Here is a 27,861-nt window from a genome sequence, read left to right as displayed (position 1 = left end):
CAATCGCAACAGCCTTTCCCTGCTGCTGTGCATGTTGCTTATGAAGACCCTGTCCTTGCCACGCATTGGAGCCATGTCCCACAAGAGCCGAGGACACGCAGGATTTGAGTAAGAGAAGCAGTCCGTCCCGCCACCGTGAGAAAAGGTTGCTATTTTCTTCTTCTTTGTTAAACTTCCCCCTGTTTTCGTGACTGACTGGTTTCCCTGGGACTGGCACGTGGTTTGGTTCAGCAGCACAGCAGTGGGGAGATCTTTATCCACCATGATCTCGCTCGGCTCCAAGAGCCCAAGGTAAAAGCCCGTGTAGCTGCGAGGCAAGCTCCCAGCAAAGCAAGCCTGGCTCCAGCAGGAGCTGGAGGATTTGGGCATTTGTGCTCCGTCAGGAGGTTTCTGCCCACGAGAGCGTGCCCGGGGGATCGCCGCTGAGCCGGCCGGCCTTGGGGAAGCCAGGCAGCGGCTGGCTCCCACTCTGTAATTGGGGAAGTAACCAGCTGCCTTTGATGTCTGAGCCGGGCTGAGAAAACCTGACGGCAGACTTCAAAGTCTGTTGCACCAGCTCCCCTGATTATCTGTAGGCTTCTGGCACATCCCCCAAGACTGCCAGATTATCCCGGCTAATGCTGTGCTCTTCTCCGCATCCCCCCACCCTGCCTGGCGCCAGCCCCTTGCTTTCGAGGCTGCATCCCCCACCCCTCCCTGTCCTTCTGCCCCTCCCCGGTCACTGTTGGTATGTGGCAATGGCATTTCTGGGTGGGGGCTGTGGCTCCTGAGATCTGTGGAGCAAAGGCAGAGGAAGCATTTTTGGAGAGCTTGCCTATAGCCGGCACCCCTGGGCAGTGTTCCCTCTCCCGGTTTGGTCTCCAGAGCAGCCCAAAACGCAGGGAGCTGCGGGCGGCTGCCCTTCGCAAGGCACCGAGGTGTTTGCAGCCAAGCAGGCGCCACGTGCCTTTCCCCTCCAAAAAGGCTCTGGGGAGCAAGGCTCCCGTCCACGCTGCTCCAGGACGGGTGGCACAAACTGAGGGGTGAGGAGGGGCTGGGAGGAGAGGGCTGCGTTGGCTTTGCCCCCTTCAGCCTCTCCTCTGGGACCTTGCTGCTCCAACTAGTCTCTAGCTCCTTTGCCACCCGCGCTTCGGTGCTCGGGGAGCCCCAGGGTGCTCGTCTGTGAGTGGAGATGCAGAGGGCAGGTCATTACTCGGGGCTGGCTCAGATGGGGTGAGGGGTGATGGTAGAGCCACGGGGCTGAGCAGAGGCCCCAGAGCTTGTGGGTCTTCCAGAGCCGTTTGTTTTCACCTGGGATGTTGCATAGCAATGCTAAAAGCTCATGGGGGAACCCTTCTTTTTAATAGCTAGGGTTTTTTTCTCCCAGAGCAAGCAACGTTGGCAGTGGCTGAAAACCCTTCCTGTGCAAAGCCAGATTTGCCCAAGACATGGTTTGAGGTCTGGTTTCCTTTGGAAGGTGGGGTTCGTTGCCACTTTTCAGAAGGTGGGGTAGGCTGAGCCCCCTGCTGCGGTGGGTAGAAGCCAGCAGCAATTGCCATGGCTGCAGGCAGAGGAAAGCACAGCCGCCTGTCCTGGTTTCAGCTGCCCTAAGCCCAGGCACCCAAATGGGGTGAGGGAGCTCGTGGGGAACCATATAGCCAGACGGGGGATCTGAGCTGCAGCCTGTCCTCTATACTTGCCTAATTGCTTTTGGGTCTCAGCACTCTGTTCCCCCTGAAAACCAACACTGACCATGGGGCCACCTCCTTCATCCTCAACAGCTTCCTCCACAGCGTTTCTACCCTGCCGCAGGAGTGATCTTGCCTGATTCCCATTCCACCCCATGCTCCTTGCAGTGTGCAAGGGGAGTGTCTGGTCAGCACTTGCCTGTCTGGGAGGTTTCCAAGTCACCATGGATGTTGCAGATCGCTGCTGTGCTCTTTTAGGTAGAATCTAACTTCACCCTGGCTGCATTTGGCTTGGTAAAACTTTTCATGCTGCATTTTTGGTGCTCCTTTTCTGGAAAGCTTTGGCCCAAAGTGGCTAGCAGCATCCAAAAAGGGTGCCTGCAAAGACATCCAGGGAGGCAGGAGCAAGGAGAATGGGTATGGAGGTGTGCAATTAAAGATGGTCATCACCTGCCTGAAAGCCAAAGCCAGTGCTGTGGGTGACCTGACCTCTAGCCTTGTGCTCTGGAGCGGTACTCTGCTGGGGTGCACTGAGGTGACCCTGCTGCGCAGGTGCTGGCAGTAGTGAGGCTGTGCCAAGGGCTAGAGATCAATAGCATTTAATGCCTGTGGTCCTGGTACAGCACTTCAGCTCACCAAGTCAGGTGCATGGGCACATGTACTGCCTGGCTTAGAGGAGGCAAGTCCTCTGCTCCTTACAGGTATGGACAGGGACCCTTTGTGCTATCCAAGAAGTGTATTTCCCCCTCACTTCCCATCTGGTGCCATCTCCAGGAAAGAAGGCTAAGGTGATCTTTCTCCCCATGGATTTGGCTTCCCTGGTGTGATTGCTAATGGTAACGCTGTCTTTGTAAAGGATTCTCTGATACTCTTCCTCTACCCTGCCTTGCGTGGTTAATAGCCCTGCCTTATGTCTTGTTGCACTTATTTCCCAGGGAAGGAAAGAGTAAGTTTAAGACTGCGCAGTCCCAGGGAGAAGGAGCTGATGGTTTTGTCCACAGAACATCGTTATTGCTAGTGATGGGGCTGGGCCAGGCAATCCTATTCTCCCCGGCTCCTCTGTTGCAAATGTGAACAGCGACTCATGCATCATTAGAGTTGCAAGCTTGGAGTTAAACTGTACCCATGTGTGTGTTTATCTGCACACTGACTGTCGGAAGCTTACGGAGTTTGAACTCCAAGTCTCCTTTCCATTTGCTCTGTCACTGTAGCAGAGATGCTTTTCCCTCCTCCGAAGTGGTAAGCAGGTCAGCTTACTGTCAGCAGGATCATCCCTGGGGCACTGCTGGCAGTGGGTTGCTCTTGGAAAGCAATCCTCTTCATCCCTTTCCTTCCTTGCAGCCGGGAACAGAAGCCGACCACACAGTTATTATGGCTGTGTGCTTGGCTGTGTCCTGCTGCCATAGGATGCAGGCTCTTCCCACCAACGGCTCTGCTGGGGCACTCCACCACTTGCAAGCCTCTGCTGTATCTGCTCACCTCCTTTGAGGAGCCAGCGCATGGGTTTCAGCCCTGCGCTGCCCCCTCTTCGCTCAAAACAGGTGCTGCTCCGCTGCTCCATTTCATTGCAGCAAGGTGGGGGGTGGCAGGGGACAGGTGAGATCCTGCAGGGACCTCCCTGCCTGCTGCAACAGCCCATCTCCCTGGGTTGGATTTGGCTTTCTGGAGAGCTGCGCGGTGCTGTGGGAGCTGCGCGGTGCCGTGGGAGCCGCACGCACAGCGTGGTGAGGAGCTGGGTAATGGAGGCACGAGCTTTGCAATGAGGAGCCTCTGCCTCTACCTCCCGGCCCCTCAGGCTTTCATGTGAATCAGTTTATTAAATGGGGAGAGGAGGGACCTCATGTTTGCTTTGGTTTGTTACATGAATCTCATTCCCTCTAGGAGTCCTATGGGATTAAGCAAAAGGACTTGTTTTACAGTTGGTTTTTCCTTGTGAATCCCTGAGCTAATTTAGTTATTCAGTCGATGCCCCAGCAGCATGGCAGGAGCAGCGTGACTCGGGGGTAAATGCCTTGTGCTGCCATCCTTTCTGGGAAAAAAAAAAATATAATCAACCAACTAAAAAAAAACCCCACAATCTAAACAACCCCCCAGAAAATCCCAAATAAATCCTTTTAAAGAGTGTCCCTGGTTTAAGCCCCTTGCTAATGTTTGGCTGCATGCCTGAGAGGCTGGGTTTTTCCTGCCTGGGATGTGCCCATCAGTCTCCCACCGTGCCCCTGGCACCTGCTGGGCAGGAGCAGCAACATACCCCAGGCCCTGCGGTGCCGACGGCGCGATGCCACGTGGCAGCCGATGCCCCCCCAGCACTTGTCTCGGGCTGTGCCAGCAGCCTCCTGGCCTCAGCCCCCCCAGAGCAGCTCCCCAGGGTCCCACCACCCCTGCGAGCGGTGCGGATCTGGGATCCCCTGCACCCAGGTGCCAGCCCATGGGATGTGCTTACAGGAGAGCGTTCCTGGACCATTTCTGGCTGTGTGGTGATCCTTTGAGAACCGATACGCTGGCTGGGCTGGGCTGGTTGTCACAAAAGAGCCTCCTGACCATGTTGCCAATGGGCTGGTTGGGGGGGATGTACTGTGGGAGAGACAACTCACTTGGGGTGCCCCACTGCACCCCAAGGCAGAGCTTAGTCTGCTGTCCTTGGGGAGCATTGTGCCATCCCAACCTGTACCCGAGGCATCACGCTGCTGTCTGCAGCTATGGAAAACAAATAGCTGGAGGGGGCTTCAGCCCTGGAAATCTGCCTCCATCCCCCCCCGGGGTCTGGCTCCTTGCCCCCTGCTAACAGCCATTCCGTGCACCCGAGTGGGAGTCGCGAGGTGGAGGATTAGCCTGTGAGCTGCAGTCGGACAGCACAACTACAGCTGGCAGTGCCGGGCACCTGGCAGGCACACAGCGGCAGCAGGGGCCTTGGTCATCACCGTTGCCCAGGTGGTGTGGGGCCAGGGTGACGGCTGTCACCTCCCAGAGGCGTGCTGCTTTGCTGTCGCACCCCGCTCTCCAGCCTCTCCCCATCATTTCTAAGCAGCGGAAACCACCAGCACCAGGCAGCTTCCTCCCAGCCGCTTTCAAAAACAGCCGTCACCATCGCCCACGAGAGCTTTCCACCACTTCTCTGGAAGAGGACGCAAGTGGAGCTGTTCGCCATGGGCCTGGTGCGCTGCCTGGCGGGTGCCTTCCTCTTCTTCCTCCTCCTGGGTGAGTGCCCTGCCTGGTCGTGGGGGCTTATCTGGGGCAGGTGAGGGGGGAAATAAGGCACCCCCTTGGTGCGGACCGGACCTTTGCAGGCAGGTGGCTCAGCAGGGTGCCTGGCGTAGCCCCTGTCGCCAGTGCTGCTCTGGCTTGGTGGCCCTGGGAAGAAGTGCAGAAGCATGTTCTCCTTTCAGCACCGTGGTTTCACTTGAAAGCATTTGCCCAGATGGACCCTGGCAGGGCTTCAGTGAGGGGACATGCACACCCCTGCTGCATGGCTGCTGGGGGTGCCGAGAGGGTTACCTCCTCCCCCGTTCCCTTGAGAGGGGGTTTCTGAGGGTTTCTTAGGCTGCGCTGCCACCAGCTCTTTTCCCTGGCCTGGTCTTCATGGTTGATTCTTGACCCAGTGCTGATGTCCTCTGGGCGTTTTGCTCAGTGTGCATGCTGGGCACCAGAACAGAGTGTCACCACTGCGAGCTCTGCGTGAGGGGAGGGTGCACAGGTGGCCATCACCTCCCCAAACCCTCTGCAGGCAGAAACAGAGGGAGTCCTTGATGCCTCCTGGTGCCTCCTGCCTTCAGAGGAGCTCTTGCTGGCATCCTTCTCCCACACTCTCCCTGGTTTCTGTCCATGGAGCACCTCTGCAGCACCCAGCCTGCCGGTTCCCTCCACGGTCCCTTGTCCCTTTGCTTCTGCACTGCACCTCCTTCTCTGGTAGTGGTCAGCTCTGGCACCTGCTCTCCCCATCCAGCTTGTGCAGGACCTCAGTGCTTGGCCCTCTTAATTTTAGCACACCACAAGCTTCCTCCAGTGATCTCAGCCTGCTTGCTGCTGCCTCTGAACAGCTGGCTGAGAGATATTTCCAGCTATGAACAGGCTTGACAGCCCTGTGGCTATGATGTTCTGGTCTCTGTCGTGTGACCCCTAGTGTTCTAGGAGACAAGAAAGTTTGCAGATCTGTTGTTACAGGACTTCTTCTTACGATTGCAAGGGGTGTGAAGCCCCTCGGACTTTGTGCTTCAAAAAAATGAGACTGCCCAGCAATTCTTTTCAGTATTATGTTGCAGTCCTGTGCACACCCAGACCCGCTGCCACGTTGGGTGTGCAGCCCTTGGGTACCATATACCCCTGCAAACGCCACGCGTGCTGTTTGCCGGCAGGTCGGAGCGCTGGCCAGCGGGTGGTGGCTGTTCAGAAGGGACCTCTCTACCGCGTGAGGGGGTCCCACGTCACGCTGTGGTGCAAGGTGAGCGGCTACCAGGGCCCGACAGAGCAGAACTTCCAGTGGTCCATCTACCTGCCCTCGGCCCCTGAGCGGGAGGTGCAGATCGTCAGCACCATCGACCCCTCCTTCCCCTACGCCATTTACACCCAGCGTGTGCACAGCCGGGGGATCTACGTGGAGCGGGTGCAGGGGGACGCCGTCCTGCTGCACATCACCGAGCTGCAGGACCGGGATGCCGGGGAGTACGAGTGCCACACGCCCAACACCGACGAGAGGTACTTTGGGAGTTACAGCGCCAAAACGAACCTCTCAGGTGGGTTCTGAAGGAAAGCCCCGCTCCCCGCCGGGCAAGACACAAGCAGGTTTCCACTGCCCCTGCCTTTGCGCTGGGGAGAAGTGCATGTCTCTGGGTCTCTGGCAGAGGGGCAGCTGAGGAAGGGAGTGATCAGTGGGACCACTGAGCACAAATTATCCCTCTCTCCCCACTGTGGGGTTGCTATCCTCCCCCTGGGTGGCCAAGGTAGGGGGATGCCCAAATGTCCCCTTGCAGGTTGCTCTGGCGGTTGCCTCCCAGCCAGGGCAAGGGAAGGGAGAGGAAGCCCCTGCTGTCCCACGGCCCGACTGTAACTTCAGCTCCTGATGCAGCCACAGCATTTCACAGCTAAGCGCTTAGGTGGGCAGGAGTTCTGGGGCTCTGTGCATTAGCTCTTCGTGTCCTCTCAGGTCAGGATGTGGGGCTTGATGCGAGCGGGATACCCACAGACAGAGGGAGGTAGCAGCTCCTGCTGAGCACTGGGAGAGGGAAGGCAATGGGATGGAGAGGCAAAGGGAAAGGCCCTCCTGTGAGCCCACCGAGTCTACATGCTGGTATGGTACTTCCACTTGGATTTCACCCATTTCCTCCTTTATCTCAGCATTGTACCAGCCTGCACTTGGGAGCATGAGGCGCTGGACATGCACTTCCTCGGGGCTGCCTAATTAATACTGCCCGTAGTTTGGCTGAACAGGGTACTGCAGAGGGATTCACTGCACTTTCTCCCCTGCTGAGGTTTTAACCACTGCTTCACACCTTGACGTAGGCTGATGGAAGCCTTGTCTATCAGCAACAAAAGCAATTTCTCCTATGCTGTCAGATCCCTTAGGGCCTGGCCACAGTTTTGCAGTGGCCAGCAGGCTGCCCATCGAGGCCAAGAGACTTTTTTTTCCTGTGACCAGCTGTTCTCTGTGTTTCTCCCCCATGCTCAGTGATTGCAGACACCCTCACAGCTTCCATGGTGGCCCAGGTCCTCACCCGCTCTGAAGGGGATGTGGTGGAACTCACCTGTGAGGTGTCCAAGTCCACTGCCCAGCACACGCATCTCTCTGTTGGCTGGTACCATCTTCAGGGAGCAGGAGAGCACCATGCCGAGGAGGTCCTCACGCTCTCCAAGGACTTCGTCTTGAGGCCAGGGTCCTCTTACACGCGCAGGTTTCTGGCAGGGGATGTGCGGCTGAACAAGGCTGGGAACACCACGTACAAGCTTTTCATCGGTGGAGTGGAGCCATCCGACCAGGGACAGCTGTACTGCGAGGCAGCCGAGTGGATTGAGGATCCTGATGGAACGTGGGAGGTCATCTCCCGCAAGCAAACAGGGAGGACGTTGCTGGTGGTCATAAGCCAGGGTAAGGTCCTTGCAAACTCACATGTTGGCTCCAGCTCCTTTGTGCATTCAAAGCTTTATAGCAGCAGCCTTCAGTGGCCTTCACCTGCATCTGCTGCAGCCCAGGGACCCACTGGTGGGTTCAGCTACCTCCAACTGGGCACTGAGGGCCGTGGCAGCTCCTGGTTCAGGACCTGTGGTGCTTCTCACTTTTGAGGTTCACACAGCTGAACCTCTAGTGCCAGCGGCGATCGTGCAACCTTGTGTGCCCACGCGAGGTGTTAGCGTAGAGAGCAGTGTGTGCCCACAGCAGCCTGGCTCCTTGGCAGCGTTAAACTCCAGTGCACAGAAAACTGTGTTGTTAGACTGCCTCGAGGGTCTCGTGGCCTCAAAAACTGAAGTACACAACAGTCAGCTGCCCACCGTGGTGCCACCAGGATGTGCTGCATGTGCTGAGCAGCTCTAGTGTCTGCTGGAGGTGGCTTATCTGTCCATGCTCTCACCAGTCTGATGGTTTCCAGAGCATCGTATTGGGTATTTAGAAGGAGGGGACAGACCTACTGCTATGTACGAGATGGATTAAAATAGGAAAGTTTGAAAACCAGCCCCTTGCCAGAGTTGCCTACTCCCCTCCTCTCTGCCCAGCAGCTTCCCATGGCTCCTGGATCTGCAAGCTCTGCATCACCTCGCCCAGGAGCGGTGGGAAGACTCCACTGTCCCCAGTACCCTGGGAATCTTGTAGAACTGTGTATTTGCTGCCACTCCTCCGAGTACCCTGTCTGCCATCTCTCTTGCCACAAGCCCCTTCCTGGCTGCGGTCCCTTGGCCTGCTCTTCCCTCGGCTGTGTGTGGGTAGCCATGCCCAAGGGAATGGAAAATCTCTCTTTCCCACCAGTAACTTTTACCTCAAAACAGCCAAGACAAGGCTGCATCTAGCTGATGCCTTCTAATATATGCAGTAGTGTGCAGTAAAATGGGAGCAAGTCTGTCACTGACAGCCCGTCTGGGGAGGTGGTGTATCCTGTCCGCACACCTGAGCGTGGATGGAGGAGGCTGCAGAGCTGGGGTGGTGAGGGGAACTGGTGTCTCACGGGGGAGGGTGCTGAGTCAGAGCAGAAAACCAAAGAAACAGATGGGTAAGGACCAAGCGCCCCATGTGTGGCTCAGAGGGGCAAGATATCAGGGGGAGATAGTGGGAAGTGTGGTCTCCCACTGTCACAGTCTGGTTCCTGAAATTTGGCAGACTGGCAAAGCTTTGTTCCTCTTACTACGCACCGTTTGCAGCAATGGCTCTCCATGTCTACTGCTGCCTGGTGAGCAACGGCAGTAGGCACGCTTCCCTGCATCTGCTTGTTTAAGAGGATTCATCATGACCTGTCACTTTGGGTACCGGTGCCACAGGATCATTTAGAAATAAAGAAACCTTGTCAGTTTATTTATTTATTTAAAAATACTTGTTTAGTATTTGCCCTGTGGTAGCTGTTAAGGGTAGAAAGTGGGTGATGGTGGTAAGAGGATAATACAGTGGTTGTATTAGAGCTGCTGGTACTGCCAGGGGGAAACAGCAGCGGGTGTACAAACCCTCCATCACATCTGCAGGGCTGGGGTCTCCTTCCAGTCCCCTGTGGGAGAGCCTGGGCTGCAGGGCTGAGCACCCCATCACACTGGGAGCCAGCGACCACTCTGACCATGGCTAACTGCTCCATCAGTTTCTATAAACTCTCCAGCAAGTATTTGGGAATGCCAAACGTATCTGCAGTGGTTGGGATTCCTGTTTGCAAACTGTTTATGAACCTGTGTTTAAATTCACACGGTACTCTGCTTTCGATGAATTATTCAAGCCCTTCCAGTGGCAGTCTGGGAGCTGCTCTGTTTTACCTCCAAACTATAGCACACAGCCTTGCCTCTGTTGTTGGACATGGGGGGCACCGCGGCGACCCAAGGAGATGGAGTGGGTGAGCCAGGGTCCCTGTCCAGGGAGTTGGGGCTCAGCCCTGCCTCCTGTTTTTTGGCCATGCCGCTGTCGTGTGGGGTCATGGCTCAGCGTTTTGGGGCAGCCTGCAGCCAGTCTCCAGCCAGGCTGATGCCAAAACCCAGGGGTATTAGCAGCAGAGGCTTTGAATGCCCTGCAAGGAGGGTAAATGTTACCATAGCACCCAGAGACAGGGTCCTTACCTCAGGTGTGGCTGACCGCCCAAGAGGGTCTGCCACGGGGAAGATGGCTTCGTGCTTGGTGGCAGGCAGCTACCCTCTTTGCTCAGCAACTGCTGCTGGTTGGTACAAGGGGCAGGATAGGGACTAGGAGATGATCTCCACCTCCTCTAGCTCCCCTCTGACCTCCCCGTGCTGTGACAAGTCTTGAAATGTCTGCTTTCTGTAGGAACTAGCCCAACTTGGAGAGCATCTCTTGCCCAACATCCCGCAGCAGGCAGTGAGGGCTGCAGCGTGTGGGACCAGCAGCATCAGATTCAGGCAAGCCGCTTGCATGCCAGCCCTCCACGCACTTTCTCCCACCGCAGACAGCAGAGCTAAAAACACCACCCAGTGATAAAGCCTCTTTGTGCCTCTTCTGCCTTAAGGGATATTTGTTATACGAAGCAGAACAGCTCCAGGAGGCAAGACAGAGCAGCCCCCTGCAAAAGCCGATGCCTCTGGGCCAGGGCAGCCCTCGGTTCGGATGTCTGAGCCGAGGGGGGGGGGCTGTGGCCCGTGGCCATCCCGGCGAGTGCTCTGCCTTGGGGGGGTAGCCACCCCGAAGTGCGGAGTGCAACTCCTCACAGCTCTGCTGCTTCCTCCATCTGCGACTGCTGGTTACTGCCTGGAGCTGACAACCATGTCCCATGAGCAAAATTTTTCATCCAGATCACTTTTCCAGTGAAAGAAAAAGTTTCAGCAGCGGATTCCCTCCCGTTTCCCTCCACACAGCCATCAGTGCTGCCGGGCGGGAGGGAAGCGTGGGCAGGGCCACCCAACACCCTCTTTGCTTTTCATTACCCGCAGGCAGAGACCTCTCCGTGGGCATCGCTGCTGCTGAAAGCTCCCTTTCTGAAGGTGACACCTTGCAGCTACATTGCATGGTGGGAGCCCAGAAGAGCAGCAGCAGGCACTTCCAAGTGCTTTGGCTCCTCAACGGCATGGAAGTGGTCAGGGTTGACCCCCATGGGGTATTGTTTTGGGAGGAAGAATACGAGGAGAGAGCCAAGCTGGGGCAGCTGCGAGCATTCAAGGAAAGCAACGCTGTTTACATCCTCACCATCTACGAGGTCAGGCTGAAGGACAACGGTACATACCGCTGCTCTGTTTCAGAGGTGAAGACTGGAGACTTTTACAGCATCCAGACCAACCAGTCATCAGGCATCCAAGTTGATGTGAAGCCAATAGGTTAGTAAATCCTAATGGCTGCTCTTCTGGGTAAAGCCTGTGGTGAACCTGGCTGGGGAACGCTGCAAGTCCAGCCTCACCTTGTTTGCAGCCAGAGCACAAATGTGCCGTAGATTTTGGTACGTAATCTTGAGAAAAGCACTCGCTCTGACAAATATTAGTGTGACAGATGCAGCAACTGTCAACACAGTGTAAAACTTTAGCTCAGTCTCTTTGCAATGATTTTGGGGCAAATAGGTAGAGTTCTGGGGAGGTGGGGTACTCCAGTGTCTTTGGTACAGTAAATTGTGAGCAACGCTTGTTGCTGTTCCTGAGGATCACAGCATGTCCCAGCAGAACTGGTACTTCTGGACAGGGGGTGAGCACTGCCATTTCTATCAGGGTGCTCTCCATGTTTTGGAGGGATGATTTGTGAGAAACCACTCTAACAAAGATGTGTAGGAGACCCTTGGTTTCCTTGTGGTAGCTTGATAATGCCTATTCTGATGCAGCAGGAGCTGTCTGTTGGGGCTCTATTTCTTAAGTATTTCTTTATATAACCATGTCCCAGGAAAGACATTAAAGAAGACAAAAAAAAACCAACCAAAAACCACCAAACCACAAAGCCCTCTCCAAAGTTATAAGAAAAGGTTGGTTGAAAATTTCAGACCATTCCTTTCCTTTTCCAGTGTCAAGGCTTTTATCTAGTCTCTCTCTTTAATGCCGTAAATCTCTGGGTTTCTCTGAGGAGCACAACAACGTCCCCTCCCACGCAGTAACTGTTGTTTGCAGAGAGCCAGATGCGCCTGTCCGTGTCCACCAGCACACCACAGGTCATGGCAGGAGATGCCTTGATCCTCCTTTGTGAGGTGCAAGGAGCGTCCAGCCCTGTGTCTGTGCAGTGGTGGCACCTGCCACCGAAGCACCCGGGTCCCCAGGTGCTGGTGGCCACCATGGAGCAGGACGGCACCCTGATCCTGGGCAGCACCTACCGGGACGGCAGGACTCGGGGGAGGCTCCGGCTGGAGAAGGCGAGCTCCGGTGTTTTCACCCTGGTGATCCCCAACACGTTGGACGAGGGTGACGGTGGGCGGTATGGGTGCAAAGCGACGGAGTGGTCCCGAGGCCGGAGCTGGACAGAGGAGGGGGAGACAGCAGTGACAGTCAGCTCCATGGGTGAGTTGGGCCACCTGTTTGTGGGCTTTGAAGCTGGGCATGCTGGAGGCAAGGCTGGAGAAGCAGGAGGATACATGGGTAGGACAGAGCCCTGCTGTGCCCTGAGCTCTGCTGCTGCTGCAGGGTGACCTGGGGCTGATGGCTTGACCCTGGAGCGCTTCAGTTTCCCCATTTCTAGCAGGGTGCTTGGTCCTCTGTGAGATATCTGGGGGGAGACAAGTGGAACACAACGGCTAAAATGCCCAGAGACCTGAAAGTCAGTGGCTTGCTCAGCAGGTCCTTCTGACCTTCTCCTTAACTTGAAATACAAAATACCTGTTCTCACAGCATACTTACAGTAATTAAGCTCAACAAAGGCACTTGCTGAGTCCTGCGGTGACCTTTGTCAGAGATGCACCACTGGTGCTGGCACCTGATTGCTCCTTCTGCCTGAGAACAGCCCACCTCCCCACCGTGGCATGCCCCCTTCTTTCCTCCTTTGATTGCTGGAAGGGGTGTGTTTACGGAGAGGCAGCTTTTGGCTGTGACTTAAGGTGTTTTGTCTTTCTTGTTGCTGGGCTGTGTGCCTTAGACCACTGGTTGGACCACAGGAGCTGTTTGGCTTTTGCGGAGGGTGGAAAGAAGCAGCAAACAGGGCAGCAGCAGAGGATCCCTGGCTGCCTGCCGGGGGGGGACACACACTGGGGACCTTGGAAGAGAGGGGACTCAGGGTTGCCTGGGGGGCTGGGAGAGCAGGGGTGGCAAGGGAGGAGAGGGCCAGGGACCTCGTGGGGCTGGAAGAGCGCAGTGTGACTCGGGGGGAGAGCGGCAGGGCTGCTGGCTGCCGCGGAGCTGCAGTGGCTGGGGCAGGGGGGACGATGCTGTGTGGGAAGGGTGGCAGTGAGGTGGCATGGGGCAGGACCTCTCTCCCGGTGCCAAGGGCTCTCTCCTCCTGGGCAGGTCTCGGTCTGCATGCCACGCTGAGAAGCCGAAATGCCATTGTCAGATATGGGCAGAATTTGGAACTTGTCTGCCAAGTGAGCGCCAGCTACACCCTCGAGGATGTGCCGATGTCCGTGGGGTGGTTTTTCCAGCCCAGCCTACCCAGTTACCACCACTACGAGCTGGTCCGGGTCTTTCCCAACGGCACCATGGCCTGGGGAGCAGCACAGCTGAGCTTCCAGGGAAAAGCCCAGCTGATGAAGGCTGCCACATCCTTCAGCCTGTGCGTGCGTGATGCCATGGCTGCCAATGAGGGGACGTACCAGTGTGAAGTGGAGGTCTGGAGAAGGAACACCCTACCGCTGGGGCAGCCAGCAGCCACCACCAGGTCCAATGCTGTGGGAATAAAGGTGGTGCTGCCAGGTAAGCAGCTCCATGGGTGCTTCTTCAGCAAAGGTCTCCTTTTGTAGCTTTAAATTCATCAAATGTGACCAGGAGCAACCAAGACCACTGATGGTTGGGGTGTCTCCCAGCGGGGTCACCTCCTAGGGCTGCACAAGAGGGTGCTGCCTGTCCTGTTTCTTCCTTAGCATCCACAGTTCCAGATAACACTCCTGGAGGCAAATTTGGTCTTGGGGAGTGGCAACATCTGTTTGTTTGCAGATTACGCCAAGCATATAGGAATCAGCCTTGCCACTAGGATTTTAAGCCTTGTTTCTTGGAAGAAGTAGTCTTCCCTGCAAGGAGTCCAGTTGAAGGCTGGGGGTGCGAGGTGCCCCCCATGGTGTGGGCTTCTGGGGGGTTGGAGGGTGGTGGAGAGAGGTCAGCCTCTGAAACTGGTGCTGGGATAAGTCTGTGTCCCTCTGAGCTTCCCGCGGTGTATTCAAGGTGTGCTGAGGCAGCACCGGGGAGCTCTGCTGGGCTGGGAGCCAGCACTGAGCTGCGAGGTGCTGGGGCGCTGGGTGGAGGTACCCCCCCCTCCCAGGCACGGGGGGGCTGCACAGCCAGCAGCCCGGCACAGGGTTCCCTTTTATGGCCACCTCTGCAGGCAGGGTCCATGCTGCCACCGTGCCTGCCAGCATCGTGCAGGGAGTCTCATCCTCTTATGGAAGAGAGATAATTGCAAATACACTGCAGCCCCCCGCCAGCCCGCCCCGCGCCTGCTCCCTGCCACCCCTGGCAGCAGCTCGCTGTTGGCTTGCTCCTGGCTGAGACTGCTGGAGGAGCTCAAGTGGTTGTCCTGGCCAAAACCTCGGAGCCTGTCAAGGCAGTCGTGAGAATACAGGCATGTCCTCCCCCTCCCCGCCCCCCCCTTTGTGTCTGTTCTGCCAGCAAAGGAGAGTTCTTGTTCTTTTTCTCATGCGTTAAGTGCTCCTTCCTCTAACGCTTGTATTTTTGGGATCACAACCCATTGAACTGAAATTATGCATTTTCTGTGGGTTTTAACACATGGGTTTGCTGTAGTGTAAGCTGATAGAATTCCTTCCCTGTTGGGGCCCATTTTCATGGTCTCTTCCACCTCCTGCGCTGCTGCTCTCCTTGCCCCTGCGGAGCTGGGTGCGGGGCCACCCAGTGTTACCCCTGAGCTGCAGTCAGCAGGGCAGGGGGGCTGCTGCAGGGTGGTACTGAGACGAGGGGTGACAACAGACAGCGTCTGGTAGTGTATGCTGGTAGTGTAAATGGCATAAAGATGACCAGATGTAATTGTAGAGCGTCTACGTAGAGGAGATGGTAGCAGTGGAGCAGTGAGATGCTATGATTTGGCCCCAAATATATTGCAGCTGTTAGTGGGTACTGTGATGCTGTGAAGATGGTGGGAACTGGGAAGGGGCAATGCACAGTGGGAGGTGGCTGCTGGCCCTAGCACCATCTCTTTCAAAGGTAGCATGAGCCAGCAAAGGATATTTGGGAAGGTAAAGTAAGTCTAGGAAAGAAGCCGGCTCTAGCAGCAATGGGATGAGGCGAAGCTGCAGAAAATGAAGCTGCAAATCATGAAAATCCCCAGCCTGTTTCTTCAAATATAAAATTGTGTAGCTGGAGCTACATGCAGAGATACTGGGGTTCTTTTGCTTTGGCACCTTGTTTACCACTTGATGCGAGTTGGTGCTTTAGGAGCTTCAGTGCCACCGTGGATCTGGCCTGCAGCTTCAGACCAGAGCAACATGCGTGAAAGGTCTTAACCGGAGGGGAAAGAGGACAGGTCTTTTCTATTTCTGACTTCTGAGGTAGTTCAGCATCTGGCTTTTGGTGGGGTACCGTAATTAGTGCCCTGATGTTGCCCAGCTCTATCAGCGATGCTCCTGAGCATCAGCATCACCATTGGGAGCATCAGCCTGTCAGTGCAGCCACCTGTGGTGGGTTCCCCCTGCTCTGGAGCGAGCTGGCAGGGGCTTTGCACCGGCCACCCCTCTCGCATGGGCTGCTGCAGCCACCATGCCCTCCTGCATGCTCTGCTGCTCCTGGGCCGGGCAGAAAGCAAGGTGTCAGCCAGCAGGGTTCACAGCGAGAGGCTCAGCTCGGTTAATTAAATTGAAAATGAAAGGGAAAACAGCACCGTGGCCTTCTGTGCCAAAGGAACAGGCAGGCAGGTGCTCTGGCCTTTTCAGTAATTGATCTTTAGCAGAGGAGACCTAGAGCTGAAACAAAGGGGCTTTGCTGCAAGCGCTGTGCTTCCTCTTGAGGTGATCTCCAAGACCGTAACAGCATTTTTTCTTATCAAAATCCAGCGCTCGCAGCAGCGGCTCCCGGGGCTCCTCTCTGAGCTCTAGCAGCTTTTGCTTCTCTGGAGTGTTTTCTGCCCTGGTGGGGCATAGCCTGGGGATACCACCCCCACCCCCCAGCCCTGGACAGGTTGCTGTTGCCTGTGCTGGCAGCACCTCTGGGTTTGGGGCAAGGTCCTGGGCTTTACCCACCTGCCCCTGACTGCAGCAGCACTGCCAGGAGGAGCTCGCTTGGAAGGAGGCGGCGTTTTTGGTCCAGCATGGCCCCATAGCTGGCTTTCCTGAAGCTTCTTTTTGCCTGGGGGAGGTGGCAGGGCTGCTCGCAGGCATGCTCTTGCTGGCAGCTGCAGCTGGGGAAGGCACATCCATGTGTCTGTCATGAGAAGGCCGTCCCTGATGTCCACCACCTCCCCTTGCCCTGCCTGCTGCTCTCCTGTAGCCTTTGAAACAGAAGCGAAGTCTCCAGTAGAAATACCTGGGAGTATTTTTGCTTTCTCTTTGGCAGAGTTCACTTGTGGGTCCCTGAATAAAGCTCCTGGACTCGAGCAGGCTGGCTGAGTGATACTCCTCTGCACTCAGCCATTGAAGTCAAGAACCAAGTGTCTTATTTTTCCCAGTGTGATCAGTTCCCCTGTCACAGAAGTACAGGGTGGCTGAGGTTGGCAGGGACTTCTGAAGGTCAGCTGGTCCGACTCCCTGCTCAAGCAGGGCCACCTAGAGCAGGTTGCCCAGGACCATCTCCAGATGGCTTTTCAATATCTCCAGTGTCCCCCTCTGAAGATTTGTCCTTCCTTGGCTCTGGGCTGGGTATGCTTCCAAGTGCTGAATCTGGAAGTCATCAACTTGCATCTGGTTCCTAAGTGCGCTCAAGTCTGCTTGATCTCTGCATGTGTGGCTCTGATGAATTTGCAGAGTTTCTTAATTAGGGTGATTGCTTTCCTGTCTCTTCTGCTTCTTGCCCATACCTGTTTCTTCAGAGCAGAGCGAACGTGCACCGTGAAATGCAGGACAGCACTTTGTTGATCCCTTGGGAGCAGCCACCTCCCAGACCTCCCGGTGAATGCTGCTGCTGAAATCCTCACCGCTGAGGTGAGGCAGTGAGGAGACACCAGGGCTGGTGCAAGCCCTGCTGTGGAGGAAACTCTTGACCTTTTGGTGAAAATGTGTCTGTCTGCAGTATGGAGAGAAGCAGGAGGAAAAGCAATAGGGTGCAAGGAGAAAAGAGCAGCATAAGTGAGCACGAGCATGGAGATTTTGTTGGGAAATTTGGGATGGAGACAGAGGCAATGCACAGGGGTGTCAAGAGCCATCAGCTGGGATATTTTGCATCAATTGGTCTCAAGAGAGACAGTGGTGGCCTCTGAAGTGGACTGCTTGAGTTTCAAGAAGAAATGCTTGCAGGAAAGGGAAATGTGTGGGCTTTCTCCTGCAGTATCCCTCTTCCCCGCAGCCCCTGAGGCACAAACCGCAGCACTCTGCCGGTCCACGGGTCCTCTCCATAACCTGCCCCTGTCACATCCCCTGGGGGGGTGCGGTGGAGGAGAGCACCCTGCTGACCCTGCAGCCACAGGCAGGGAGCTGAGATCTTCTGTGGAGGCATCTCAGCCCGTTCCCGAGCCAGCACCAGGGCTGAGCTTAGGGGAACTGGGTTGCCCTGAGCCTCAGCAGCACAGGGCATCCCACCACTCAGCTTGCGTGCGAGGAAAGGCTGAGAGTGGAAACTCAGCCTGCGGTCCTTTAAAACCCTGACGGCATCTCCTGCTGAGTAATTTCTGCCCACCCACGGGTAGATATCTGTTCGTGCTCCTTCCCCTGGCTGCTGGCCCCATCTGACGGAGGTGGTGTCTCAGCGTGGAGGGGAGGGCTGAGGGAAAGTGCGGGCTGGAGGCCCTTCAGAGAGACTGGTTTGCAGCCTTTCCGCTGCTAAAGGAGAAGGAGAGGTGCCAGCAACAGGTGATGTGGGGCAGGAAGGGGGGGTCCCTCAAACCAGGAGCAGCACAGGTGGATTAGGAGTGACCAGGTACCCTGCCGGGGGGCAGAGCTGCAGGCAACACCGCAGCTTGCCTCTCCCACGCTGCGCAGCGCTACATGGAACAATTGCTGGGTATAATCACAGCAGGTGCTCAGGACAGTGTTACGTGGTTTCGGGTTGATTAACCACAGCAAACACTCGAGAGGGTGTCTTACTGAAACCCACGCAGGCTCCGTAGTTCCTCTGAGATAAGGCACTTGTTCACAGTCTCCAAAGCTGTGGGCAAGTGGTGTTGCTAATGTGTGAGCCTGCCGAGAGAAGCAGTGGTAGACAGACACGTTTGCTTCAGACAGAGGCTTTGCCTCCAAACTCCGACACAGCAGCTGCCTCCATCCCCCCCGTTCCTGCCCTGTGGTCCCCCAGGTGCCTCCTTTGCTACTCCCCAGCCCAGCAGCACCCAGTGACTCCCTGCCACAGTTCAAATGTGTAGATTTGCTCTTTCGTTCCTTCCCCCACCCCCTGCTCCAGCATCCCCTAATGGCTCTCTGTCCTCTGAGCACCCTCTTCCTCCCTTCTCTTTCAGCTGGTGTCTCAGACCAGCCTTATTCCTGTCCTTGCCAGCATCCCTGTACTGGCAGCTGCAGCCGGCGTGATTATGTTATTTCTCCATTTTAGAAAGCAAGCTTCGGGTAGCCACAAAAGAGAGCTCTCTGGAGGTCGTCGGCGGTGCTGACACAGCCATTGAGTGCAGGATTGTATCTGCCCGGAATAATTCTCAGTTCACCATTACCTGGTACCTCCTACCTCCTTCTCTGGCAAATGCAAGCCCCCTGCAAATCGTAAGGGCCAACTACAGCAGCATGCTGGAATACGGGGCTGAGTACAGCTCTCCTCCACAAAAGTCCAGGTTCCTGAGCCAGAGGGTGTCCAGGAACATTTTCTGGCTGCAGATACTCTCTGCAAAACCCAGGGACCAGGGCAGGTACTACTGTGTGGTAGAGGAATGGCTCTGGCTGGTGGACGGCTGGTACAAACTTGGAGAGGCAGCATCGGGAGGGACCACGCTGGAGTTCAAGCTCCCAGGTGAGCAGGTTGTTATCTCTTGTACAGATGCTGCTGGAGAAGGTTCGATCTGTTTATGACAGGGCCCCTGCCGGGCCTCTCCTAAGCTGGCAGGGCTTAGGAGAAGCAGTGTCTTCTGTGCTGGATCTGAGACTCAGGGATGAAGGAGGCGTCAGTGCCTCTCAAAGGGAAATAGGGAAACTAGGAGGATTTACCACATCCTCCCAAACCAACCAAGCTGTTTGCTTCATAACAGAGTGAATCATGGCATTTTCTTTTCCCTCCAACACATGGTGTTCTTGGTTGGTTGTACAGTGCTGTGAACAGGGAAGAAGCCCTTTCCTGGTGCTCCTGAGCATCCTTAAAGAAGACACTCAGTTTTCCTTACCCTGTGGCCCATTGCTGCTGAGAACAAAGCTGCAGGCTCAGCTGCTCCCACCTTGGGCACTGCACTGCTGGGGGTGGGCATCCCTGGCTCAGTTCTTCCCTCTCTCAGCCTCACCTGGTTTATGGATTGCAGCCCTAAACAAAGTGGATCAGAGAATTCCAGCTTCCTGAATAGCTTTTGGTCCAAAGGATGCCTTATCGCTTAACTTGGATGAGGTGGGAAGTATTACAGCAGAGGGCTGTGGACAGGGGGCAGAGATAGAACTGCAGAGTCATTTACATTGGAAAAGACCTTTAAGATCATGTCCAACCGTTAACCCAGGACTGCCAAGTTACACCACTAAACCATGTCCCTAAGCACTGCATCTACATGGTTTTTGAACACCTCCAGGATAGTGATTCCACCACCTCCCTGGGCAGCCTGTTCCAACACTTGGCCACCGTGAAGAAATTTTTCCTAATACCCAATCTAAACCTCCCCTGGCGGAACTTGAGGCCATTTCATCTTGTCCTGTCACTTGTTACCTGGGAGAAGAGACCAACCCCACCTGCCTACAGCCTCCTGTCAGGCAGTTGTAGAGAGTAATAAGGTCCCCCTCGAGTCTCCTCTTCTCCAGGCTGAACAACCCCCATGATGATCAGAGTAGGGGGAAAAGAACCCCTGGGAGAATGAGTCACAGGAGCAAGGTGTGGGGGGGTGGTGTGTCTTGCAAAAGGCCATACCAATCCCCCCCACTTCACTCCAGGCTTCTACCAGCCTGCAGGCACAGGCAGGAGCATTTCTATGGCAGTGCAACACCGTAACATCTCTTTCTGCTTGCACCCTGCCTCAGAGCGTGAACTGCAGCTGGAGAAAACCAACCGCAGCATCTCAGCCAGGGAGGGCGAGGAGGTGACACTGCCCTGCCTGCTGCAGGGTGCCCGCCAGCCCACCACCACCCACCTCGCAGCCACCTGGTTTCGGAGTGAGGAGAACGGCTCCATCAGGTCCCTCCTCACCCTCCACTGCAACGGTGCCATCGAGTACCCCCGCGAGAGCCTGGCGGGGAGGCTGCACCTCCGCCGCCCCACTGCCACCGACTTCAGCCTGACACTGCACAGCGTGGAGGAGGGCGATGCTGGGGTGTATCACTGCCGGGTGCAGGAGTGGCAGCAGCAGAGCAAGGGGAAGGACTGGGCTCTGCGAGCCTTGGCGTGCTCAGGGTACATCCAGCTGACTACCATCCCACCAGGTAATGCTGCTGGGTGTGAGGGGCTGCTCACCCCACACCGGTTCCCCCTTAGGTGTGCTGGGATGTGGCGGGGGGGGGGGGGCAATAATGGCAGCTCTCTGCTGGTGATGCTGGCTGCAATGGCAAGGATGCAGCGGGGCTGGCAGGACTTGCTGAGGGATTGCAGAGGGGCTCAGTGCTGGGGGCGTCACCAGGGTTGTGTTGGGAGGCACGGGAGACCTTTGACGGACTTGTGCTGTGGGCCTGGTGGGGGGAGACAATGAGAGCCTGGTCCCGTTGATCTGCCAGGGCTGAAACCCAGGTGCTTGGCATTGTGAACATTGGAGGCGGTGGTCAGGTGAGGTACCAAGAGCTCTGACTGTGGAGCCATGTAGTCCAGAGGGTATCGAGTGCGCTTGTGTCTCCGGTGCTTTGTAGCTTGTGGCTCTCTGCGGGACCGTGGGTGCAAACACCTGCTTTCAGTCGTGCCATTGGGGCCTGAACGCTAACTATTTTAGGGAAAAAATTCTTGGTGTGATTTTGCTGGCAAGTCCATCTCCAGTGAGGTCGCTAAAAACAGCCTCCATCCTCTTGGGGTGCAGGCCAGGTACAAAAATAGAGCTGGATTCTGCATACAGAATTTTAAATAAATAAAAGCAAAGGTTTCCAGTCAGGTGCACACAGTGTTTCTAGGGAGGTAATAGGCAGGAAAAAAGTACTCTTTTGTTGCCTCTTTGGGGAAATAGGCTTGGATGACCCATGCGGAGGAAAAAAATATGAACCGTGAAATCAATTGTGTTGCAGCCAGCTGAGGGGCTCCTGCAGTTGTTCTTGTGCCTTCAGCCCTGGAGATGCCATGCCCGAAGCCAGCCTGGGTGCCTGCACTCTGTTATAACTTCTGCAGCAATTCCCAGTGCTGACCAGCATGGAAGAGCTCAGGGGACCTTGTGAGCCCTCCCTTGTGCTTGCTGCTGGCACAGGCAGGCACAGAGCCTGCTCGCATGACTCTGCACCTACAGCAGAACTAATCTGGATTTAATTGCACAGGGAGGGACTGACAGCGCTTCATCCCCTTGCTGTTATGTTCCTGCTGTTGTCCATCACGGCTCCCTGTAGCACCGAGATTTCTCCTTCATCAGCTCCCTCTGTCTCTTGTTAACCGTTACTGGTGGAGTAACCGTTGCTAAAATTGTTCAGTAACTGCAGGAAAATTCTCTCCAATTTTTGTATAAGTGTTTTTGCCAAGTGGTTTTCATGGTTTTCACAAAATCCAAGAGATTAGCTGGGTGTTTTTTCTTTCTCTCTCTCTTTTTTTTTTTTTTTTTTTTTTTTGTATGTATATGTGCATACACGTTTCTCCACTGATGCAGGTATCTCAAAATGCCCCTCTGGCTCATGGATTTGAATGTTCTGGAGTTTTCCAAGGGGTAATGACACAACCATGTGCAAGTATTCCCACATAACCAGGAGTCATTTCAGCTCTAATCCCTGATGCTGCCCTTTAAGGATGCCTCCCTGATACTATAGAAACATTCATGCAGTGGAGACTTCTCCATTTTCCTATAGGGGAGTAAATGCTGCTTCCATCTGTATGGATGGGGCACAGAGCTTCAGAGGTAAAAGCCAGTTTCACAGCCAGGGGTAGCCTCCAGGTTAGTTCATCCCTAGGGTCACACCTAGCCCACCAGGCTGTGCGCGTCCCCCGTGGACAGCTTCAAATCAGCAGCCCTGCAATGCTCAGCACAGTTCTGCAGAGCAAAACATCTGCAAAGCATCTGCACCTGGGTCTTGGATAAACAGGAGAATTGAAGAACAACGCTTAGAGATGGATACAACAGACCCAAAGGAGTTGGCTTAACCCTTCATGGTAGGCCAGGCGCACCTGAGGTCAGTCTGTGGTGTGGAAGCTATGTGTCAGTTTTTGATGTCTAGGCTTAATGGGTAGCAGTAAGGAGCCCTGGACAAAAATGGAAATGCTGCAGATGAGCTTTTCAGCTGGAACAGGACTGATCAAACGTGGGGGGTTTGGAGTACCCAGAAGGTCCACCAGAAGTACAGGCATCCTCCACCTCAACTGGGGAGCCGTTCCACAGGAGCTGCCAGGGATAGGGATGGGGCTCACAGCTGCCTGCAGCTCAGCGTGGCTGAAACAGGAGAGCAGAGGGGCAGAAGCAAGGAGGGGCAGGTGGCTGGGGGAGACAGGGACCTCCTTGATCTGTTTTCCTTTACTTTCCTCTTGCTCCTCCGTGTTCAGTGGCACAGCCTCTGGCAGCCCTCTCCCTCACCCCACCACCACTGGTGTCGGGCAGGGACACGGCGGGTGGAAGGGTGTTGGCTTTGCCTTACTGAGCCCAGCCTGGACTGGGTTAGCTGGAAAACCGTCCTCTTTCTGTCGGGATGTTTCAGCTGAATGAGCTGGGGCTCTATCTGACCTCCCAAAACTAGAAATTGAGGCAAATTACCTGATTTGTCTCCCTCTTCTCCTCAGGTAGCCTGTATGAATTCTTAAAAATTAGTTAGTAGTGTTGAAGATTAAGGGAAAAGAGATCAGAAGATAACCTATAGAAACAGTAAGAGAGAGAAAATCAAACCAGCTTGGGGCCTCACGTTTTTCCTTTCTTTTTTCCTCCAGGGTCAACTGTTTTGTCTAGGATCTGCTCATCCCCATCACTGCTGAACTTCATCCTCTACTTTCCGCTGGTTCTGTTCCTTCTCCTGGTCCTTGCTATCTTCTGCTGGTACTTAAAATTTGGAAAAAGCAAGAAGGCTAACTTCACAGGTGACCAGCTGATGGAACTGCAAGGGTCTGGAAGGGTCCAGAAGACTTAGCTGGTCTGTAATGGCAGCTGTAACTTGCAGGAGTGGAGCTGGACAGCTGAGGAGGACTGAGTACGTTCAGAGGGGCTTTTATTGTTTTGTAGTAGCTCTTGCAATGAATCCTTGAAATTGCGTGTTTACTTTCAGTGGAATGAAGCGGCTTTGGATTACTAAGCAAATAGGGTTTTGATAACGGGTGTTCCTGCCTCGTAGGTTAGGTGCCCACCCATTTCACACTCTGTTCGTTGTGGTATATTTGAGCTCCTTGCAGTATGTGTCTCCCACTGTGGGTGGAAGTGGTGTTACTCCTCTACAGGTATAAGGGGAAAAACAGCTCTTTTTGCACTGCAACACAAAACGATCAAATTGCTACTCATTTTAGGTGACTTGACAAAAATCTATGTCGTGTGCAGGCTAAAAACCAGTGGCAGGGCTGCAAGTGGAGCGTTGATGTCCCTTCTAAGGCATTGCACTCTCCTTTGCCTACCCTTTGCTGGGAAAGCTCTCAGACACTGCTGTCTCCTTGTTCTGAGAGTGCCTGTGCCCAAAGAGCATCTTCTCTGAAAGGAAACGGGTCTTCATCACCAAACCTGTCACAGGAACACGAACTGAGCAAGGCTGGCTGGGGCTGAAGAAAGTCCATAGCAGTGGTACCACAGCCATCCACAAAAACCAAACCCTGTTGACCCAGTAAGGGACTCGCATGAAGTCTTGGATCCCAGAAGGAAGAAGCGGACACCAAGCCATCTTGGAGATGGGTGTACAAAGACTTTCCAACTCCTTCTTTTCCTGACACTGCTGTAGGAAAAGGCAGCATCCAGCCCCCCATGCCTGGGCTGTCTGTGGGTCAGGAAGCTGCAAGGCTGGGGTGTAGTATTTGACGCCTCCAGGTTGTACCATGTAATAAAAAAATCTGTGTGTGCTCGCAGGGCAGTTCCTCTGTGCTCTGGGATCCAGCTCAGGCTCACCTTTTCAGGGCTGAGCAGCTCTGCTACCTGAAGGCTGGCTGGCTGGTGCATTAGGGGAAAGGAGACTTCAGTGCAGCCCCTATAAGCCAAGGGATCTTGGCCCCTAATCGTGCCAAGTGGGATGTGGTCCCAGCGAGTTGTAAGGTCAGATGTTGGGGCAACACCTAAGGCACCATCCTCAGACAAAAGCAGACATATAGAAATCATGGCATGTTGTTCATGAACCTGCTTCCTTTGACCAGAGGGCGGGTTGGGGTCACCACAGCCCATTTAGATGATCTATTCACATCCTTTGCTTTTCTTAAAATTAGAAAAAAACGTCTGCTCTGCATCCTGAGGAACTGGGAGGCGCTTCAGTCCCTTTCTCCTTGAAACAGCACTTTTTGCATTGGTTTGAAGACGCCTGCTCTTGTTTACCTGTTCAGCCACTTCTGTCTGTAAAGGCTGGCTCCAGCTTGCTTAGCCTTTCCCTGCAGGTTTTTTTCTGAACCTCACGCAGCTTTTCCCTTTGCAGCCCTGACCCCAGCTGTCTCTCCCGCCGTGTGAGTGCTCAGAGCCGCACGTGGGGCTCTCTGCAGAGGTTTCCCCCCTGCCTTGTGGTTTATGTCCCGTTTACACATCCCAGTAGGATGTTTGATTTTCTGTGTGTGTGTGACAGCGCGGCACTGTTTGTGCTTGCCTCGAAATCGGCAGGCTCCTCTCCTGCAGATTGGCTGTCTAGCAAGTTGTTTCTCCACTGTGTGTTCAGGTTGTTGACTTTTCCTATCTCATCGAAGCACCGTTTGCACGGGCCTGTTGAACAACTTTCTGCACCCTTTTGCAAAAGATCCTGCTGTTTGTCTTAGTCCTGTCTTGATAACGCTGTAACTCATGGACCAGTTTCAGTCCTTTTTGACAGAGCAGCAGATGCTCCCAGGACATCAAACTCCTACAAGCTTTGTGAAAAGTGGTAGCTGGATGCAGGAGAGGAGGCAGGCGAGTTGTCCCAGCCCGGGAAGGCTGCAGTGTGCGTTGCCTGACAGCCAGCCCTGAGTGAGCTGTACGCTGGCTGCCTGGCACCAAGCTCGTAAGGGATACAGAAAGGAGCTGTAGGTGTGTTAGGGCCTGGGAAAGGAAAGAAGGAACCATTTTGGACCACAAACTATTAACAATTAATCTGTGCGCATAGTTTATCTACCAACTTTGTGCTGTCTCTCTATGTTTTCATTGGGATTGTTTTCTTAGCTTGCCCGTAAGAGTACCTTGGGAGTATGCTCCTTCACAAGCCTTGGTAGAGTCAAGAATATACGATGCCCTCTGCCTACCCCTCCCACAAGGCTTGCAGCCTTCCTGCAGGGGAGATTAGATAGGTCTGACACGCTCTGTTCTTGTTTAAAACAAACAAACAAAAGTTTCTCTTCTTTTTTTCTTGCATTCTTCTAGGTGTTTGTAAGCACTTTGTATATCCCTGAGGACTGCAGTTAAGAAGATGCAGGTGTTTAGTTTCCCCTTCTTTTTAAAAATAATATAGCCCCTTTCTTGTCACTTGAAGTCTCACACCTCCTCAGGTGTTACTGCAGCAAACCACTAACGGATGACTTGACAGCCCACTCTTTATGTGTCTTAGGATGAACCTCATCAGGAAGCCTTCTGCTCCAAAATCTGATTTATTCAGGTTGCTACTTCAGAGCGCTGGGGTGGTGGTACGGGACAGCCCTTACCCTGCCGCAGCAGTCGCATGTGTGGGTCAGTCTCCGTACGCCGTGCGAGCCCTATGAGTGACTTGGCTGGGCTTGGTGCATCCCCCAAGCCCTTGCTGGCCCCTCGGCCACCTTGGTGCGCCATTGCAGGTCTGTGGAGGCATCTTTGCTGCCATCTGATCTTCATGTGAAAAGCTGCAGACCTTACTGCAACACAAGGGGTTTGTGTCTGGTGCACTAGGGGAGGAGGGGGGCAGGGAGCAGGAGGTTTCCCCATCAATGGGGCACTTTCTTCTGTCCTGTTTTTGCTCAGTTAACCAGAGGCCTGTGTAAGTAGCAGCTTTCTATTCGCATGGGTTTCGAGGTTTTAATTTCAGTTTGTAAAGTGTGCCTAGGGCCTTGATGAAGGGGTCTGCAAGAGGAATATGTGTTTTTGCAGTGGCAGGGTTTTTTCTCTTTATATTTTTTTTTTCTGGCTTTGCTGGATCACCGCCAAACCTTTTGGCTATATTTTTTAAAGATGTATTTTTTTCCGTGAGTGAACTTAGAAGGAGTTGTAACTTACCACAGCAAAAGGTCCAAAACAGTCCTATTTTTAAAGAGAACATTTCACTCAGCTGAAGTGAACGTAGGAAAGGGAGAGAGACGTGTGTGTGTGGTGGGTCAAGGGGATGGTGTTTTGTTGCTGGGGCTTTTGGCCACCTTCACCCACCCCCATCTTTTTTTCCAGGTCCAGCCTCAAATGTAAATTAGAACAGCTGATAAAATACGTATTTTGCTGTTACAGCCCCGTGGGGGAAAACGGTGCAAGAGCACGGTGCCTGCAGCCCAGCAGTGCCCCCGTCACACCCTGTCCCCCCGACGCGCCCTGTCCCCGGGAACGTCCTGTGCAAGGCCAGCATGTGGTGGGAAGGTCCAGGGTCCTTCCGCAGGCTTTAAAACAGCTTGAAGGGGCTAGAGGGCAATGCAGAGCTGGGCTCGAGGAATTAATCCACTGGAAAGCAGTTGCATGGGGCTATAGAAACACAAGAGCTGTGTTGTGCTTTTGTGTTTGCTGCAGGAAGGTATGGAAACTGTAAGGCAAGGGGAGAGCAGCACTGCCTCCTGGGCAAGCGAGCACAACTCTGCAGCTTGGCAGGCCCTCCCTGTTCAGAAGATGGATGATGTAAGGGTGGGATGGGTGGGAATATAATCCCTGTATTGCATTGCCTTCCTGGGACACTTTTATAGCACCTGCCTTTGGGCAGGAGCAAGGCCAGCACTGGGTGACCACCAGGACAGCTCGTCCAACATGCAGCGGGACGGAGGATCAAACCAGTGACTCTCTCACCTAAAGCTGGGCGCACTGAGGACCTTTTGCTTCAAGGTTCCTCTGTCCTGTGAGGAGGGGAGGGCGGGTGATGAGGCAATTGCTGTGCAGGAGCAGTGGGAAGTGGCTTGCGAGCAAGGAGATGCTTTGCACCCTGTGGCAGCCGATGGCTCCATGTTCCCTGGCCTGCCCTGCTCCCTGGGAGCACTGGGCACAGCAGCAGCATGCTGTCATGTGCTGCCAGGGCAAGGTTGTTGAGGAAGGTTGCCAAACTTCCCAGAAATGCTTCCAAACAAACGACTTGGAGTTCTCCTGGGGTGTCCCCTCTCAAGCAGTGTCTCTTCATTCCTTCCTGTTAACTCTGAGTTGGGTTTGAAATTTGCCATCTTGTTTTCTTCCTGTGAGAAACTATTTAAAAACTGGAAATAAAAGATGCGCTTTTGATATGTGCTCTGGTCTCACTTGATGCCATTTTGCATTCCAGCTGGTTCCTGCAGCCCCTGCTTGTTTCACATGTCCTTTGGCCTTGGTCTTTGGCACCTAAGACAAAGCAGA

General features: G+C 54.6%; 1 protein-coding gene across 2 annotated transcripts; it reads left to right on the top strand.

The window, feature by feature from the left end:
• On the top strand, window positions 1-27,743 carry CD101 (CD101 molecule). Of its 2 annotated transcripts, XM_056328265.1 has the most exons (9): window positions 1-4,865; window positions 6,020-6,397; window positions 7,330-7,746; window positions 10,725-11,105; window positions 11,877-12,260; window positions 13,200-13,604; window positions 18,549-18,956; window positions 20,156-20,554; window positions 23,166-27,743. In XM_056328265.1, the coding sequence occupies exons 1-9, from the start codon at window positions 4,814-4,816 to the stop codon at window positions 23,360-23,362; spliced, it is 3,021 nt and encodes a 1,006-aa protein (XP_056184240.1). In that variant the 5' UTR covers window positions 1-4,813; the 3' UTR covers window positions 23,363-27,743. The 2 variants fall into 2 exon arrangements, with proteins under 2 accessions (XP_056184240.1, XP_056184239.1); XM_056328264.1 differs by having other exon boundaries at window positions 1-6,397.
• The last annotated feature ends 118 nt before the right edge of the window (window positions 27,744-27,861 follow it).

The sequence above is a fragment of the Falco biarmicus genome, chromosome 2 (assembly GCF_023638135.1).
Source record: "Falco biarmicus isolate bFalBia1 chromosome 2, bFalBia1.pri, whole genome shotgun sequence".
Classification (NCBI taxonomy): Eukaryota; Metazoa; Chordata; class Aves; order Falconiformes; family Falconidae; genus Falco; species Falco biarmicus.
Note: the sequence above shows the minus strand (reverse complement) of the source record. Positions and strands in the feature narration are given on the sequence as shown.